General features: G+C 32.9%; 1 protein-coding gene across 1 annotated transcript; it reads left to right on the plus strand.

The window, feature by feature from the left end:
* The first annotated feature begins 4,912 nt into the window (after positions 1 to 4,912).
* LOC132716893 (uncharacterized) lies at positions 4,913 to 14,959 on the plus strand. The gene is made up of 4 exons (XM_060700227.1): positions 4,913 to 5,223; positions 8,222 to 8,327; positions 12,583 to 13,516; positions 14,289 to 14,959. The coding sequence occupies exons 2-4, from the start codon at positions 8,298 to 8,300 to the stop codon at positions 14,957 to 14,959; spliced, it is 1,635 nt and encodes a 544-aa protein (XP_060556210.1). The 5' UTR covers positions 4,913 to 5,223; positions 8,222 to 8,297.
* The last annotated feature ends 1,204 nt before the right edge of the window (positions 14,960 to 16,163 follow it).

Consider the following 16,163-nt stretch of genomic DNA (forward strand, 5'->3'; position numbering starts at 1 on the left):
CTCTCTCCGAACTATGTAAGCTAAAGGCTTTTACTATATTGGCTTTTAGACACAATTTCCTATATGAATGTAAGGTATTATACTAGCATCATTGTTTTGTTACGTTTGATGGTGGCTTTTTTTCAAAATCAATGTGAAAATGATCAGTTTTCACCAAATTGATTTTTAAATTAGAATATTAATATTTTTACCGTAAAGCCGTTGACAAAATTTAAAAGGTCATGTATATTACGACTACTCGTTTCTTTTAATAAAAATGAGGATTAGAAATTAGAATGGCCTGAAAGAGCAAACAACATGTCCCAACTTGAATTTCCAGTGATATTAATTAATGAGCCGTGTCATGACAAAACCAACATAATGGGTTTGCGACCAGCATGAATCCAGACTAGCCTGCGCATCCGCGCAGTCTGATCAGGATCAATGCTGTTCGCTATCAGTTTCTCTACTTGTAATAGGGTTTGTTAGCGAACAGCATGGATCCTGATCAGACTGCACAGATAGCAGACTGGTCTGGATCCATTCTGGTCGCAAACCCATTATGTTGGTTTTGTCATGGCGCGGCTCATTTGTATTTGAACCAATTTAGTTGGTAGGAAAATCATATAATTTTAATTATTCAATCAATCAATCAATCAATATTTTATTAGGCATATAAACATTATATACAGTTTTTTGCCTAAATGAATATATTAGGCGGCAACAAATATCATGAGAAGAGTATGTTAATACAAAGAATGATGATAAATGTCAATTATAATATATATTTATATGGAAACACTCATATCTATACATTTCAAATTCAATAGCACATAAATTTATTTGCAAGTGACTACTACATTGTCCGATACAATATTCCGAATACTGGGTCGTGTAATTATAAACATGTATAATACAAGATCGGTACATGTTATTAGGCCACACAAACAAAATTATGTGTTTTACATGCAAAAAAAGTAATACAGTATTACATTTGAACTAATATAAATCAAATCAGTAAACGCAGTGCGTTTTATATTTGCTAAATATATAAATTTTGCTAACGTATTTAAATCATTCGACTGTTGTGTAGTTAACAAAGTTTTAAATTTCTGAGTCGTTGGCCAATGGCAATAATATTTAGGGAGACATGCATTTCTTATATCTCGATAATGCGGGCACACAAGAACAAAATGATATTCATTTTCAATAGCATTCATTTTACAATATATACATTTTCTATCTTCTCTTACAACATTTCTGAAACGACCTTCTTCAATTGCAAGTCTATGGGATGAACATCTTAATCTAGTCAATGTAATACGATAAACATCAGTATTGACACACGTCAAATATTTTTCAAATCCAATGCAATCTTTTATAATTTTATAGGTACTCAGTTTTGGCATAGTATCAATCATTGAGTATAAATCTTGATAATATTGACTATACAATCTTTCGATCACAGCATTCAATTGATATTGAGAAATGGTAATACAATTCCATAAATATGCAAAACCTAAGTTTTCTAGTAATGATTTAACAAATAATGCCCAATAATCCTTAACATTGTTATGCTTACTATCTATAAAACTTTTGTGCACCATTGTATTTGGAGAATTCACAATTTTACACCAATATTTAAGAATACGTTCTTTCCTAATTATATCTAATGGTACTTTACCAAGTTCAGCATATACAGTAATGTTAGAGTTTTGCTGTCTAACATGCAATATCTGTTTAAGAAATCTTATGTACACTTTTTCAATATCAGGGGCTTTATGGAATCCCCATAAAGATCCCCATGCATAGTTTAAAATTGGCAAAATCATTGCATCAAACAATTTCAACTTTTCTGAGACAGCTAAAGATACAACATCAAATAATGAGTTAAGAGTAAATAGGGCACGTAGTGCTTGCCCAGATAAAGTTTTTTGAGCATTATAAAACTTTCCATTACTTGATAACATTACACTTAGATAACAAAATTTATTGACAACATTAAGTTTAACATTATCATACTAAACATCAATATTTTCACGTCTGTTACCAAGTTCACATACCATAGCTACAGTTTTCGACATATTTTTAGTAATGTTCCATTTTAGACAATATACATGTAACTTATTAAGCAATGTCTGTAATCCTGTTAAAGAGTAGGAAAACAATACAGTGTCATCTGCAAAAAGAAGCGTAAAAATTTGAATTTCATGTAAAGTTACTAGATCGGCATTTATATTTTTAATATTTTCTTCCATATCAATTATAAACAGTATAAACAAAAGGGGAGATAACGTCTCTCCTTGTTTAACACCCATATAACTGTCAAAATATTCAGACAAATTCCCGTTTTATCTCACACAAGTTTTCACAGACATGTACATAGTTTTCAACATATTAATAAATTTAGACGACCTTTGATATTGTAACAATTTAAACCTAATTCCATTTCTATAAACTAGGTCAAATGCCTTTTTAAAATCAATGAATGCACAACATAATTTCTTTTTTAACAAAGTTTGTAAAACATATATACAATCCACAGTACTGCGTTTTTGTCTAAACCCATATTGACAATCACTTAAAATACTATTATTCTCAATAAAAGCGCGTGCTCTAGTGTCTAGCAATTGTGAAAATATCTTTGAAAAAATACTAGTAAGCATTATACCTCTAAAGTTGTCAACACTGTTAAAATTGCCCTTTTTTGGAACGGGTACAATAATACCCTTCGTCCATGATTCTGGGTAGATACAATGAGAATACATATAATTAAACAATTTACACAATAATGGTGCTAAAATATGTTTTGAATCTAAAAATATTTCAGGGATTAACATATCTTCCCCTGCACTTTTCTGGCGTTTCAAAGTACTTATAGCTTTAGTAACTTCATAAATACTAAAGTCACAATCTAACTGCTCTACGACACGAGTATTCAAAGTGTCATCATTAACAGTATTATCAACATTTGTATTCGTAAAAACATCACTATCAGAAAAAAAGAGACTTTAAATGCTCATAAAAGTCATTGGCTGTTAGGTTACAATTATTTTTACTCTAAATCCCAAAATTTTTTAGGATTATTTTTTTAAACACTATGTAATTCAGATCTTTGTTGTCGTGCATATATGGCTTTACGTGTAATATTTCTATAAAATCTACGTTTGTTAATAACCACAAGATAATTTTCATGTGTCCTCGTAGCTCGATAAACTTTATTTCTCGTCATTCGCCCGTGAACCACGGATTATCATGCTTTCTATTATATGATAGTGAGTACACAGTTTTATTTTCACCAAATACTTTATGCGCCACATTATACAGTTCGTTTGCAAAAATATTGACACAATCAGTTATAGATACATTTGACGACGTAATTTGAGATATAATTTCATTCAAATAATCACTACTGTTTAACAACAATTTATTAAATACATCAACTCTATTAATATCCCATACAAGTTTTTTTACATCAAATTTAACATTCTCAGATTTAGCACAAAAGTCAGCTTTAAAATTGACCTGTATTGGTACGTGTGAAGAAAATGAAAAACTATCGTGTACAACAAAGTCAGATATAATAGGAAATAGATGATAAGATGCTATATGTAATCAATTACACTTCTACCAAGTGACGACAGGAAAGTAAACCTGCCAACATAAGAATCATCACCTTTTCGACCGTTTATAATTTTCAAATCGGAGCAACGGCAAATATCAAGCAACTTTAAACCAGAGGTATTACAAACATGGTCCTCACTTTTCCTATCTGGTAAAGTAGAGTGACACTCTTCAGTATTAGTATCTATAGTATATACATATTTGTCAAATAAATCAACAGGTTCAATAAAATCTTTACGATCCCCTGTCCTAGCATTTAAATCGCTAATTACACATACTTTATACATATCATTATATTTTCTTATATAGCTTTCTAGCATCTCAAAAAAACCAATGTCGTGCAATTTAAAATAAACAGAATCATTAGGTGGTATGTACGCAAAACAAATACAAATGTCATATTCAATATGAAAGAAATGCTTTGATAATTTAGTCAAAATTAAACCACTATCATCCTATTCTAATATAGTAATTCCTTGATATATATTATCTTTAATAAATAGGCAAACACCACCGTGACCTCTAAAACTTCTTCTATTTACCGCTACACTCTCAGGTCTAGGTACACTAATAGTTGTGTAGCCTTGAATTTCATACACATCAGTTTTACATTGCCAGGTTTCATTACAAAATATTAAGTCAAAATTAGTTACAAAATCAATAAATTCATTATCATTCAAACAATTCTTTAACCCTTCGACATTCCAAGCTAAAACTGTCAGTTCACACTCTTCTCTCCCGTCCTAAGCAGAGGAAGAGTCTGGATCAGGGAAATAGAGTACATTGTTTATATATAATTTGTCACGCACAAGGTAAGCTGTTTGTCCGTCCTTTCGAGCTTGCACCGTCTTCGGGACGAGTTCCTTCCTGTGGGCTTGAACATCTTTTGGAAGTTGATCAAACACTGAAACACTAAAGCTTTCGAGTCATAGTCAAAGCTTGCAATAATCGGCCTTGTTTTTCCCGGGATTGGATTGGTAGGTGAACGGTGTGCACGGTTAATATTAATGCGTGATCTAGCACTGGGGATTTTAAGAATTCTCTCACAAAAAACAAACACTTTCTCGGCACAACTTTCAGTGGCAGCCGCTGTCGCATAAGAGTCTGGGCTATGACCCGGGGCGCCTGCGACCACGGCTGTCCCTGTACTTATAGGGAATTTGGCTGGATCATCGGTTGAAGGATGGGATTTCTCCATGCTGTTGTCACCTGAGGCTTCTGGTGACATGTGTAGGGGAAGGGCTGGGGCACCTCTGATAGAATCTTGTAGCAGGCGTGGGTACTCTGAGATACAATGTACCTAGCATTACCAAATTGTCTCTCATAGAGCGAAAGCGAACATCGGTAACATCCTCCTGTAGCTGTTTATTTTGTTTTTGCAAATTTTTGTTACAGTCTGACAAAACTTTTAACTCACCCTGTATTTTTTTAAGTTTTCCTCGTGTGTCACTTTTTTTCAACACATCATCAATCTAGGATTACTGGAAGGGGTCTTGATCGTACCAAACGGGTTCGTATGCACACTGCTGATATATAAATGCTGGTGCATTAGGATTCATACTAGGTTTCTGATCACTGGATAAAGTTTTAACTCAGGAAGAAACACTGCTTTGGACCGAGGTAGGCTGATTTTTACCTTTTTTTGAACCTTTTTTATTGTGTACATCTGCGCTGGTCGCCATTTTGATTATTGGATCCTCGGTATCACTTGAACTCGAACCTTTTTGGACCTTTTGCCGCTTTCTGTTCTGTTTTGTTGACATACGTGATGGCACATGTGTTTAATATATGTAATTACAATTCAAAATGTTTCAAATGTCTCTAATTTACCACATATTTAAGTATTTTTCACCTCAGATTTTCAAATTTCAAACGTCATCCGCCATTGTTGTTGTTATTATTAAAGACCCATTATTCCTCAGAAATGCTTTTTTTCAGCAGCTTTTTATTTCGGTGTACTTTTAGAGTATAATAAAAATAATAATTATAATAATAATAATAATAATAATAATAATAATTATTAGTATTATTATTATTATTATTATTATTATTATGATAAAAATAATAACAAAAATGATAATAATAAAGACGTTATTAAACGAGAGAACTCACTTGAAACAAACATATCAATCTTCAATGAGGCCCTCAAATAAAAAAATGTTACGCACTGGTCATTTAACATCTTTTTCATCTGTTACGTACAGTTGTAGTGATTTGATAATTCTTATGGAAGTCAAAATACTACTTTATTGATGTTTTGCTATATTTATGATAAATTATTTTACATTTATCGCTTCTATTTCATGTTACAAGCATACATCATGCTGTTAACCATTATTTAAACGTTATAAATCATGTTTGCCCTTTCTAAAGAAGTAAAAATTATTTCATTTCTAAAGAATAATGTGCCTTTAAGCTATTGAATGAAGCAATTATATTTATCAAGATAGGAGTCTAAGATTATGTCATTTAATCATGAAAGAATCGTAAAACACGTTTGCACTTATGACATACCAAAAATATGAAATATGTTCAAAATATTATTCGAGAATATTGTCGTCATAAGAAATCTTAAACAAAAAAGTCCTCTAAAAATAAAAAAATGCAAAATAAGATCAGTGCATATCTAAAAGGACTTTATGTTAAAGGCCCATTATGCCTCAGAAAAGGTTTTATTCTTCTTTCTCTAAAGATTTTATCTTCAGTGTTTTTGTAGTTTCAAAAAATGTACTCATTATCCAATTGCCTAAACCATGCATCTTTTTCATCTCTAGCTTTTTGAAAATTAGTACAGTTGTAGTGATTTCATACTTTGTATGGAAGTCCATACACTACATTATTTACATTTTACTACTTAAATGACAAATTACTATACATTTGTCTCTTCATTTTCAGTTTACAAGCATCTTACATGCTCTAAAACATTATTTAACATTTAAAAATCAACTTTGCCTTTTTGAAAGCATTAAATGTTATTTGTTTCTGAGGTACAGTGTGCCTTTAAGATATGTTCAGTTTTATGAATATATACTGAGTTGCAAAAAAAGTTGAATACATTTTTTTCATACTTATTTAAACCAATTAGTGCTATACATGGTATCTATCTCCTACGCATTGGCCTCCCTTTGCTTTGCTACACGGTCACATGCTATCAATTTTTTTGTGCCCCCACTTTAGTGGCGGGCAGTTAGATTAACCCTTGTCCGTCCGTCCGTCCTTCCGTCCGTTCTCTTTTGTGTCGCACGTAACTCAACTCATGAGACTTTACAGGAATGTTGATCTGCATGTGTAGTTGTGCACCTGGGTATTTTCGTCTGGATATTTTTAGTATTTTTAAAGTTATTGCCCTTGACTAAGTAAAATTTTGCAATTTTCAACTTGTGTCGCATGTTACTCAAAAAGTATTTGATCTAGAGTCATGAAACTTTACAAAAATGTTGATCAGCATGAGAAGTTGTGCACCTGGGAATTTTCGTCTGGATTTAGTAAGTATTTTAGAGTAATACCCCTTGACTTAGTAAAATTTTGCAATTTTCAACTTGTGTCGCATGTAACTCAAAAATGATTTGACATAGAGTCATGAAACCTTACAGAAATGTTTATCAGCATGTGAAGTTGTGCACCTGGGTATTTTCTTCTGGGTTTATTTAGTATTTTTAGAGTTATTGCCTTTGACTTAGAAATTTTTGCAATTTTCAACTTGTGTCGCATGTTACTCAAAAAGGATTTGACATAGAGTCATTAAAACTTCCGGGAAGCTTGCTCAGGATATTTAGTTTTGCACCTGGGGTTTCGCTTGTGGATTTATCCATTATTTGTAGAGTTTTTTCTCTTGACTTAGTAAAAAACGTTTCATTATGTTAGAATCAACCAACTTTACAGGAATAATGATCATCATCACTTAATTACAGGAATAATGATTCACATTACTGTGAAGATATGCACCTTGGGGTTTGCTTGTGGATTTATTCAGTATTTGTAAAGTTCTTGCCACTTAGTAAAAGATTTTTAGTTTTCAAAAAATATTTGACTTAGAGTCATAAGATTGACAGAATAGTGGTGCGGTGGGGGCACCCGTGGCCAATGGACACATTTCTAGTTTATATCACAATTTTGTAGAAAATAAAATACAGAAATATTATATATTATAATACAGAAAAAATGTTTTGAATGATATGTATTTTCTTGTATCTGTAATAGAAAAATAACTTTTCGCTAGAAGATTGCTTACATCTAAAAATAAAATAAATAAGGAAAATAAGAAAAAGATATTTTTATGACTTTATGTCACGAACGTAACAGGTTGTTACACCTTGTTAAGAGAGAATAGGCTGTTTGCAATCTTTTTAAAAAATGTTCAAAACTTTATACTTCATGTATCACAATATCATAGGAACTCGGGAACGGGACCGCAGATTGCAGCTTATATTGACGGCCTCAAATATCTTAATATCGTTTTGCATTATCCGAGAGTACGGTCTCTTAGAATACCTGAACAATACCAATTTAACACGATCTGCTACTTAAAGATTTGACCAAATCTGACGGTATAATAAAATTTATCATAAATTTGATATATTTTTAAACTAACATATTATATTGATTTTTATTTTTAAAGACCACCCACTCGGATATTATGAAAAAATATTTAAAGATCGGACAAGCAATATGTAAGACTGATACAGGATCGAAAAATGCGCCGCAAAATATGGAGCAGAATTTGGGTATTTATTCGCTGTTTATCTTTTAATTTCTATTTATCTAATTTATATTCGTATTCATTAAATTCTTATCTATAATCATATAAATTTAAATTGATTTAAACAAGTTTAATTGCTTCATTTTAATTGACAGTTTATTATTTGTATTTTGATACTGCAGAATGTAAGAATCAAATTATCTACTTCTTGTTTAAACAACGTGATTACATAATATGTTGCATACTTCTTCCTTTTCAATTTGAATAATTAAGTTTTAACTGATGATCTTGAACGTCTTTTTTTAAGAATACAAAGTGGGTTACATAACTATACGAATGCACATAGACAAATACGAACTGCAATAACACGAATACGAAATTACATTTGAAATTTAAATTTATACATCAGGCCGGGAACCAATATTTCCGTACAATTCCGTAATTTCTGACGGTGTAACCGTTCAAAATATTCTCTTCAAAAAATCCACGAAATCCAGGGTAGCAGTCCACAAGCAATACGTCTAATAATTCTGATACCAAACTACACAACATGGAAAAAGAAAACACATTTTGTTGAGAACATATATGACATAAGATTGCAAAAATCTACAAAGAAATCATCCCATCTGTAATAGGAAGGCAATCAAAATATATGCCATTCATTCCGTTGAAGCCCAAAATCTACAGTCGCCTGAGACCGAAAACAGCACATTTCGTCACTCTAGCAAAACATACCTGCAATTATACAGGCTAAAGGAACACCGTCTCTGCTTAAGCAACTCCCTATACATACAAAATATCACAAAGAAACTGATGCTCAACCTTGTAGATTTTTATGCTCCCCGAAAAATTTCGGGGGAGCATAGACGTCGGGTTGTCCGTTCGTCCGTCCGTCAGTCTATCAGTCTGTCCGTACGTACGTACGTACGTCCTGAATTCGTGTCCGGCCCATAACTTTGTTTTTTGAAGTCGGGTTTTAAAACTATTTCACAGAAATGATCACCATATTGAGACGACGTGTCGCGCGCAACATTTGGGTCGCTACCTTGAAGGCCAAGGTCACAGCATGACCTTGCAGCAAAACCGTGTCCGGTCCATAACTTCACTATTTGAAATCGGATTTTAAAACTATTTCACAGAAATGATTACCATATTGAGACAAAGTGTCGCGCACAACATTTTGTTCATCCCTGAAGGTCAAGGTCACAGCATGACCTTGCAGCAAAATCTTGTCCGGCCCATTACTTTATTTGAAGTCGTATTTTAAAACTACTTTACAGAAATGATCACCATATTGAGACGACGTGTCGCGAGCAACATTTGGAGGGCTACCTTGAAGGTCAAGGTCAAAGCATGACCTTGCAGCAATATCGTGTCCGTCCAAAACTTCGTTATTTAAAGTGACAAAGGGATGTGCCCCCTTCTGTTTCGGGGCTTTGAAGGGTGCGGTAGTCCCCCTCATCGCCAAGAAAATTTTGGACATGTAACAGGCTAAAAATAGCCTCTGGTCGATCTCAGGGTAACTAGTAACCGACGATGAAAAGCCTTATACTCTATCTTAATTCATTGAGAAGTTGCAGCACTTTGAAAACAGTTTTGATGGAAAAACAACAATGCAAAATTTGAGACGTCCCTCCCGTTGCAATGGTAACAGAATATTAAAGATTGAGCATGCTGTTACCGAGGCTATGGTCCAGTCCACATTTGTGCCAGTTTCATCAATATTGAAGCATTTTTCATAGTTTCATAGCATTGTAACAGAAGGCTTTTCAATGAAAACGGCCATTTTTCACAAAATGGGGTTAAAGGTTAAATCCAGAATATTCACTATATTCAAGAAATCCTCCCTGGCCATTCGAAGCTGTGGCTTACATTACTGTGGTGTGCTACCTATAAACTTAGATTAAATCGCCGCGTATCATTGTATCCTCACACCTTGTGCTCACGGAAAATACCAAAATACATGAGTTATCTCCCGTCACTAAGATTTTGCGCTAGAATTTTAGGTCTGGTACCCAGCTAGGACACAAAAAGCAAATATAAATCACGTGGTTTCTAGTTTTCATCGGCTCTGCTGTTCTTCTTATTGAAATGAGTCAGTCTTATTTCGTTTAAGGTTGTTTAATGTTAATATTTTCATAAAGTTAAAATATGGATAAATCTCTATAACAACAATTCTTATAGCCTCTACATATAAATTTATTTTCAGTGTGAATCGAATGGGAATAAGAGTTGCACAAATACATGTGTAAGAAACAAGTTCGAGTAAACACACTTTCTTTTAAATAAGTAGAAATAGCACATGTTTAAAGCAAACAGTAATTTATTGTGTTGTATATTAAATTAAACGAATTAAGATGAAGTACTGGCATTGGCTTTAGAATATTACAACTAACTATAAACATAGTAAAAAATAATAAATAAATTTTAAGTAAAGAACTTTGATTTACTCACAGATGAATCAAATTTGTAGGAATATGATTTAAACTTAAGCAAAAGAAAACAAGAAGTAGTCAAATGAATAAATACCCAAATTCTGCTCCATAGCAAAATGCGGTCCCGTTAACAAAATATGTGTCCTTAAATCAAATGGCCTCAATTTTTATAAAGTACGAAAAACTTGTAACGATTAAAACCAATGTAAACCATGCTTTTCACGCTTGACTAGAAAAAAAAAGATTCGATTTTGGCATGACATGAAAATTATAGTGTTCTTATTTAACGTTTTTTTTTTTAAACAAATCGCCGTGACAGCATGCATTTTTTTTTAAATATTCACGCGTTGCCTATCAATTTAAAACAAGTTATTTCTGCTCTTTTGTGAAAACAATCAAAAGCATAAATTAACATTATAGAATCTTTCGAACCATGTTAATGCTTAAACACCTCACAGTATTAGAAATACCGAAATAACAAATCGTTATTATTTCTAGGTATAATTTTTAACCTAATAATCATGTTAAAAGATAAGCATCGGTAGTAGTAAAATTCTTAGATTTCCAAAATTAGCTCTTGTTTGTATTTTGTTGTACTCTACAATGATAACAAGAGAAGTTCGATTATAAAATAACTAAATTCCGTAAGGACAGTACCGTAGACGATCAGCTAGTATGCAAAAGGATAAAAAAATTGAAATACAAATAGAATGTCATATCGTCTTATTAAAAAGCATAGGTAATGTTTAGATTTTTTTCGAAATCGGCACTTTTTTATACACTAACCTCTGTTACCGGCTATTGAGTTTCCTATCAAGGTTTTAGCCGACAGTACCCGTTTAAAAGGATAAACGTGCCACCCCTAGTTTCAATCACGATGCTCTTTATTCACGCAGTGTGAGAAACCTCTCTTACTAAGATATTCATTTAGCGACTTTGTATTGTCATGTAATACTGTTCGATTCTCACTCGTATAAATACTTTTATTTCTATTTCACAAAAGCTTTTTAATGTTGGGGCACTATTAAAGAATCCAAAAAGTAACGTATTTCTAAATTATTTGACTCACCTTTTTCTCCTGTTGCGTGTTCTTAATACCACATTTTCTTCTGTTGCGTTTTTTTAATTCAACAATCAGGTCTACTCATCCTAGTGAACATATCAAGCTACGATTATGTAATGATCAGGGGAATTTTACTTCGAAAGTTTATGTTCTAGAAAGACAAAAGATTCGTGCGCGTTGCAAAAAAATATGGAGGTTATTTGTTTGCTTTGAGTTAATATGCTTTATATCACACACAGAATGTGTGATATTACGCATATTAACAAAAACAATATCACATTTCAGCCTAGTACGTATAATATGAGCAATTTACGACTGTTGTAGCTCGAGTTTTATTCATTATGGCTGAGTAACTTTTAACAATTTAAGAGAAATAATGACATTCGAAATGAAATTTATGCCATTTAGAACACAGATATAAACCTATATGTAAATTTACAAATTGACGGAGTCATAAAAATAAAACTTACGCCAAAAGTAGTCCGGCAGAGCTATACTGTGGGTGATATGAATTTTATCATACTGATAAAACCCATTATCTCACTAGTTAGCCTGAAATAAAACGAAACATAAGTACTTTAAAGAAATGCCGAACACCACGGTGGTTTTAGGACTGTTTTGAAATGATGAAAAAAAATGGCATACAATATGTACAATGCGTTTATCACATTGAAATAATATTGTCTTAAAACAAATATGAATCAAAATAGTTACTTCAAGTTAAGCTGACTTTAACTATGAATTTTATTCTAATCTTGAATTTTTCATTTTTCTTTTCATAGCTTGAGGAGTTAAGCCAAATGATGCTGTTCGTTTTCATTAGTTGGACGTTAACATCTTTCGCATGCCATTACTGTGCGAAACTATTTCTCAAAGAATCGACATCGTTTATTCATGGAAGTGAATTCAACGTGATTGTTTTAACTGTACTACAAGTATTCCTCTACATGCAAGTAGCATCATTTACGGGTGATACAAATAAAGGAATTATGGTTCATAAGCTTGTCATTTTTACTGCTCACGCATGCGCGACTTTAGCAACAAACTGGAGCATGGCTGTTACATATGCAGCATCTACATTTGCTGTTAAACTCATGGAACCTATAACCAGTGTTCTATTACAAAAATTAATTCTTAAAATCAAATTATCATATCTACAATGGACCAGTATTCCAGCTGTTGTTGTTGGTGCAATATTATTTGCACAAGAAAATGATACATGGAAGATAAATGTTTCCCATGGAACTGTTCTGGCGTTTATATCTAATATATGTTTATCGCTGAGGAATGTTTACATGAAAAAGAATCATATATCGAATTCTAATTTCAAAATAAACAAAATCCGTATTGGATTAGCAATTTTCATTGCTTGTGCCTTAGGAGCAATTGTTCTTGTCAACATCGGGACAGCACCCTCAGGAACCGCAAAATTATACTTTCTTCTCGTAGGATCTTCTTTATTTCATGCTATTTATAGCTACATATCTACAGTAGTTGTACTCTACCATTTTTCCGTTGTTGGCCATGCATTTGGAAACATTTTGAAAAGGCTAGCTGTTCTTGGTTTGTTGTACATGACAGGTTCCAAAACATCGTCAATCGTAAATATAATTGGACTCTTCATTTGTGTAAAAGGTCTTGCAATTTATGCATTTTCTAAACTACGAGAGTTGGATAACAACCCAATCGGCAAAGAGTCACGTAAAGTATTGAAAAGTGAGTTGAAGATTTTGTAATACTTTTATGATATTGCTTACACTTTTTAACGTTTTTGTTATTAATTTTCCTCCCACTTTTAAAGAGTCTTTACTTTTAATGAATGGTTCATATTTTTTCATGTGTAAAATAAAATTTTATAAGACTTGAAATAATAAGGCGTACGTTGTCAAGCATCAAACTTTATCATCTGTGAAGTTACACAAATATTCATGTTAAATTAATTAGATTGCATTGTTATAATGAAATCATATGCACGGAAAAGTTATGCCTAATTGATAAAAATAAAATTCTCATTAATATTGCCGCACAGAAAATTTTCTGCAATCTTAATGGGAAAAATAAAACAGATGCAAAGAAAAGTTATGTAAATATTATTCAAATATTGAAAGATACAAAGAAAATTAGCAAATACTTTAAGATCATTGTCGCGGCGATCAGCGGTGACCCAATTTTACCGTAGACAAATGTCACGTGATCACCCACCCTAATAAAAGTTGCAAAACCTGTTAGATATCGAAACATTTTATAAAGTTTAGCTTGGAGCTAAATGTATTTATGTTGATAATGTCTAGAACGAAGGTTTCGTCTTATAATTCAATTATGATGAAGTCAAAGTAACATAATCTTACATCAATTTCTATGATTCTGCGGTCGTTGGTGTTTATTTGATGTATCAGTTTATTTGATGAAGTCTCGGACAAATATTAAAGTTCATGTTCTAGTATATAAATAGTACCATTTAGAATAAAACTACATTTTTATGTTTCAGCTGTGATGAGCTATAGAGGACAGTTCGTTACATTAGCTACAATCCTTTTGTTTAGTCTGACAGGGTATCAACTCTTCGAGATACCTAAGACGAAGCTGGGGCTACCGCTACCGAAATATACCATAAAATATGCTGATGAAAATAATAATAGCTATAGATCTTTGCGGGATAAGTTATCTCTGTCAAAGCCAGCAACATTCAGCATCAACGACTTCTTCTCAAAAGATCTTACAAACAATCCAGAAGAAACTTATAAACTTTCTCCATTGCTTACAAAAAGGTCAGATGTAATTGACGAAGCTCAGAGAATTCACATGAATATTTTCAAGTCCCTGTTGAGCGGGTATAAATATGTAATGCTGTTCGATTATGCTCCCTCGGAAAACAAAGGTGACTCGGCGATTACTGTTGGAGAAATGTTGCTGTTGAAAAAGCTCAAGCTTGAAATTGTGTTTGCATGTAAAATTGTTTGTACGGACTCTGAGCTAGACAGAGCTAATACAATCAGTACAAAATATACAAGTAAAAATCTTGTCATTCTTTTCAGATCCGATACCGACTTGGCTCCTAAAAGAATGCAACTTGAAGTATCACCATATCTAACGCAACATGTTCAACTTTATCATTTTACCACCGCCGACGTACCCTCCCACGCAATTAAGCTTCGATAGATTCAGACCACTATTAAAGAAGACAATTTGATCAAAAATTAAAATGAAAAACTTTATAGACCAGTGGCTAATGAAACATTGGACTCAAAACTTCTAGAATCTGCGGCTGACTGTCGTTGATTATGTTTTCTCAACACTAACAATCTAACATGAACCAAATCAATCTGATACAGGAAATTTCATTTCCACAGAAACTGCACTTATCAACGTGCAAAATGACATTCTCCCAATCTCTTGACCAAAGCGAAGTTACAATATTAGTAATGCTCGATTTACTGCTGCCTTTGACCGATTTGACCACAACACCTTCTTATCGACTCGAATTGTGACTTTGGTTACTGGGAAAAGTAGCTCGCTTGGTGTAGATCTTATCTAGTGGTGCTATCAGACTGTTTGTATTGATGGAGAACTATTGACCCTGTCATATGACATAAGTGTCCCTCAGGGCTCTTAGGACCAAAATTTTACTGACTTTTCCACAAAACCTGTCGGCGAAATTTGTTCGAAAACATGGGCTCTGCAATGTCACTTCTATGCTGCGAATTCTCAAATATACATTTCTTTCAAAACCGTTGAACAACACCAAAACTGACTTGTACTTGATTCTGTCTTCAAAACTGCTTAAAAGAAATTAACTATCTGATGAACAGGCAACAGTTCTCAAACTGAATTCAGACAAAACAGAAACTATAGTCTTTTCGTTCAAGTAGCAATACAGACTCCAGTGAAAAATATAACTGTCAATGTGGACAAGCTGAAATCAAACAGTCATCAAGATGTGAAGGAATTTGGGTGCATTCCTTGATTCAAAGGGTTAATATGGAACATCATGTTAGCTCCGTGTGCAGAAATTTCGTATGCCCAAAATAAGTAAGATAGGCGTATTCGAAAATATATCAACGAAGAAGCTACAAAAACACTCGTTAACTCTCTCGTGACATCAAGACTGGATTATTGCAATGCTCTTCTATATGGATATACCTCGAACAAGCATAAAAACTTCAACTTGTCAATCTTCAGCCCGTGTGATTAAAACGTACCATTCTAGCGCAAAGATCATTATTACACCAGTGATGGAAAGATCTTCATTGCTGCCCAATCGAATATAGAGTGAATCAAGATCTTATAATAAACAATTAACATAATACGATACACTGAACCATCATCCATCAATAATATGCCAGGAAAATGATTCAAGTTTAAA

This window comes from Ruditapes philippinarum, unplaced genomic scaffold, assembly GCF_026571515.1.
Source record: "Ruditapes philippinarum isolate M1 unplaced genomic scaffold, ASM2657151v2 ctg5108_1_1_1_1, whole genome shotgun sequence".
In the NCBI taxonomy this organism is placed as follows: Eukaryota; Metazoa; Mollusca; class Bivalvia; order Venerida; family Veneridae; genus Ruditapes; species Ruditapes philippinarum.

Bases quoted from the DNA above. Each gene is read 5' to 3' on its own strand.
- LOC132716893 (XM_060700227.1), top strand. From the start codon at position 8,298: ATGCGCCGCAAAATATGGAGCAGAATTTGG. The intron at 8,328-12,582 runs GTATTTATTCGC...TTCTTTTCATAG, and splicing joins AAATATGGAGCAGAATTTGG to CTTGAGGAGTTAAGCCAAAT. The intron at 13,517-14,288 runs GTGAGTTGAAGA...TTTATGTTTCAG, and splicing joins GTCACGTAAAGTATTGAAAA to CTGTGATGAGCTATAGAGGA.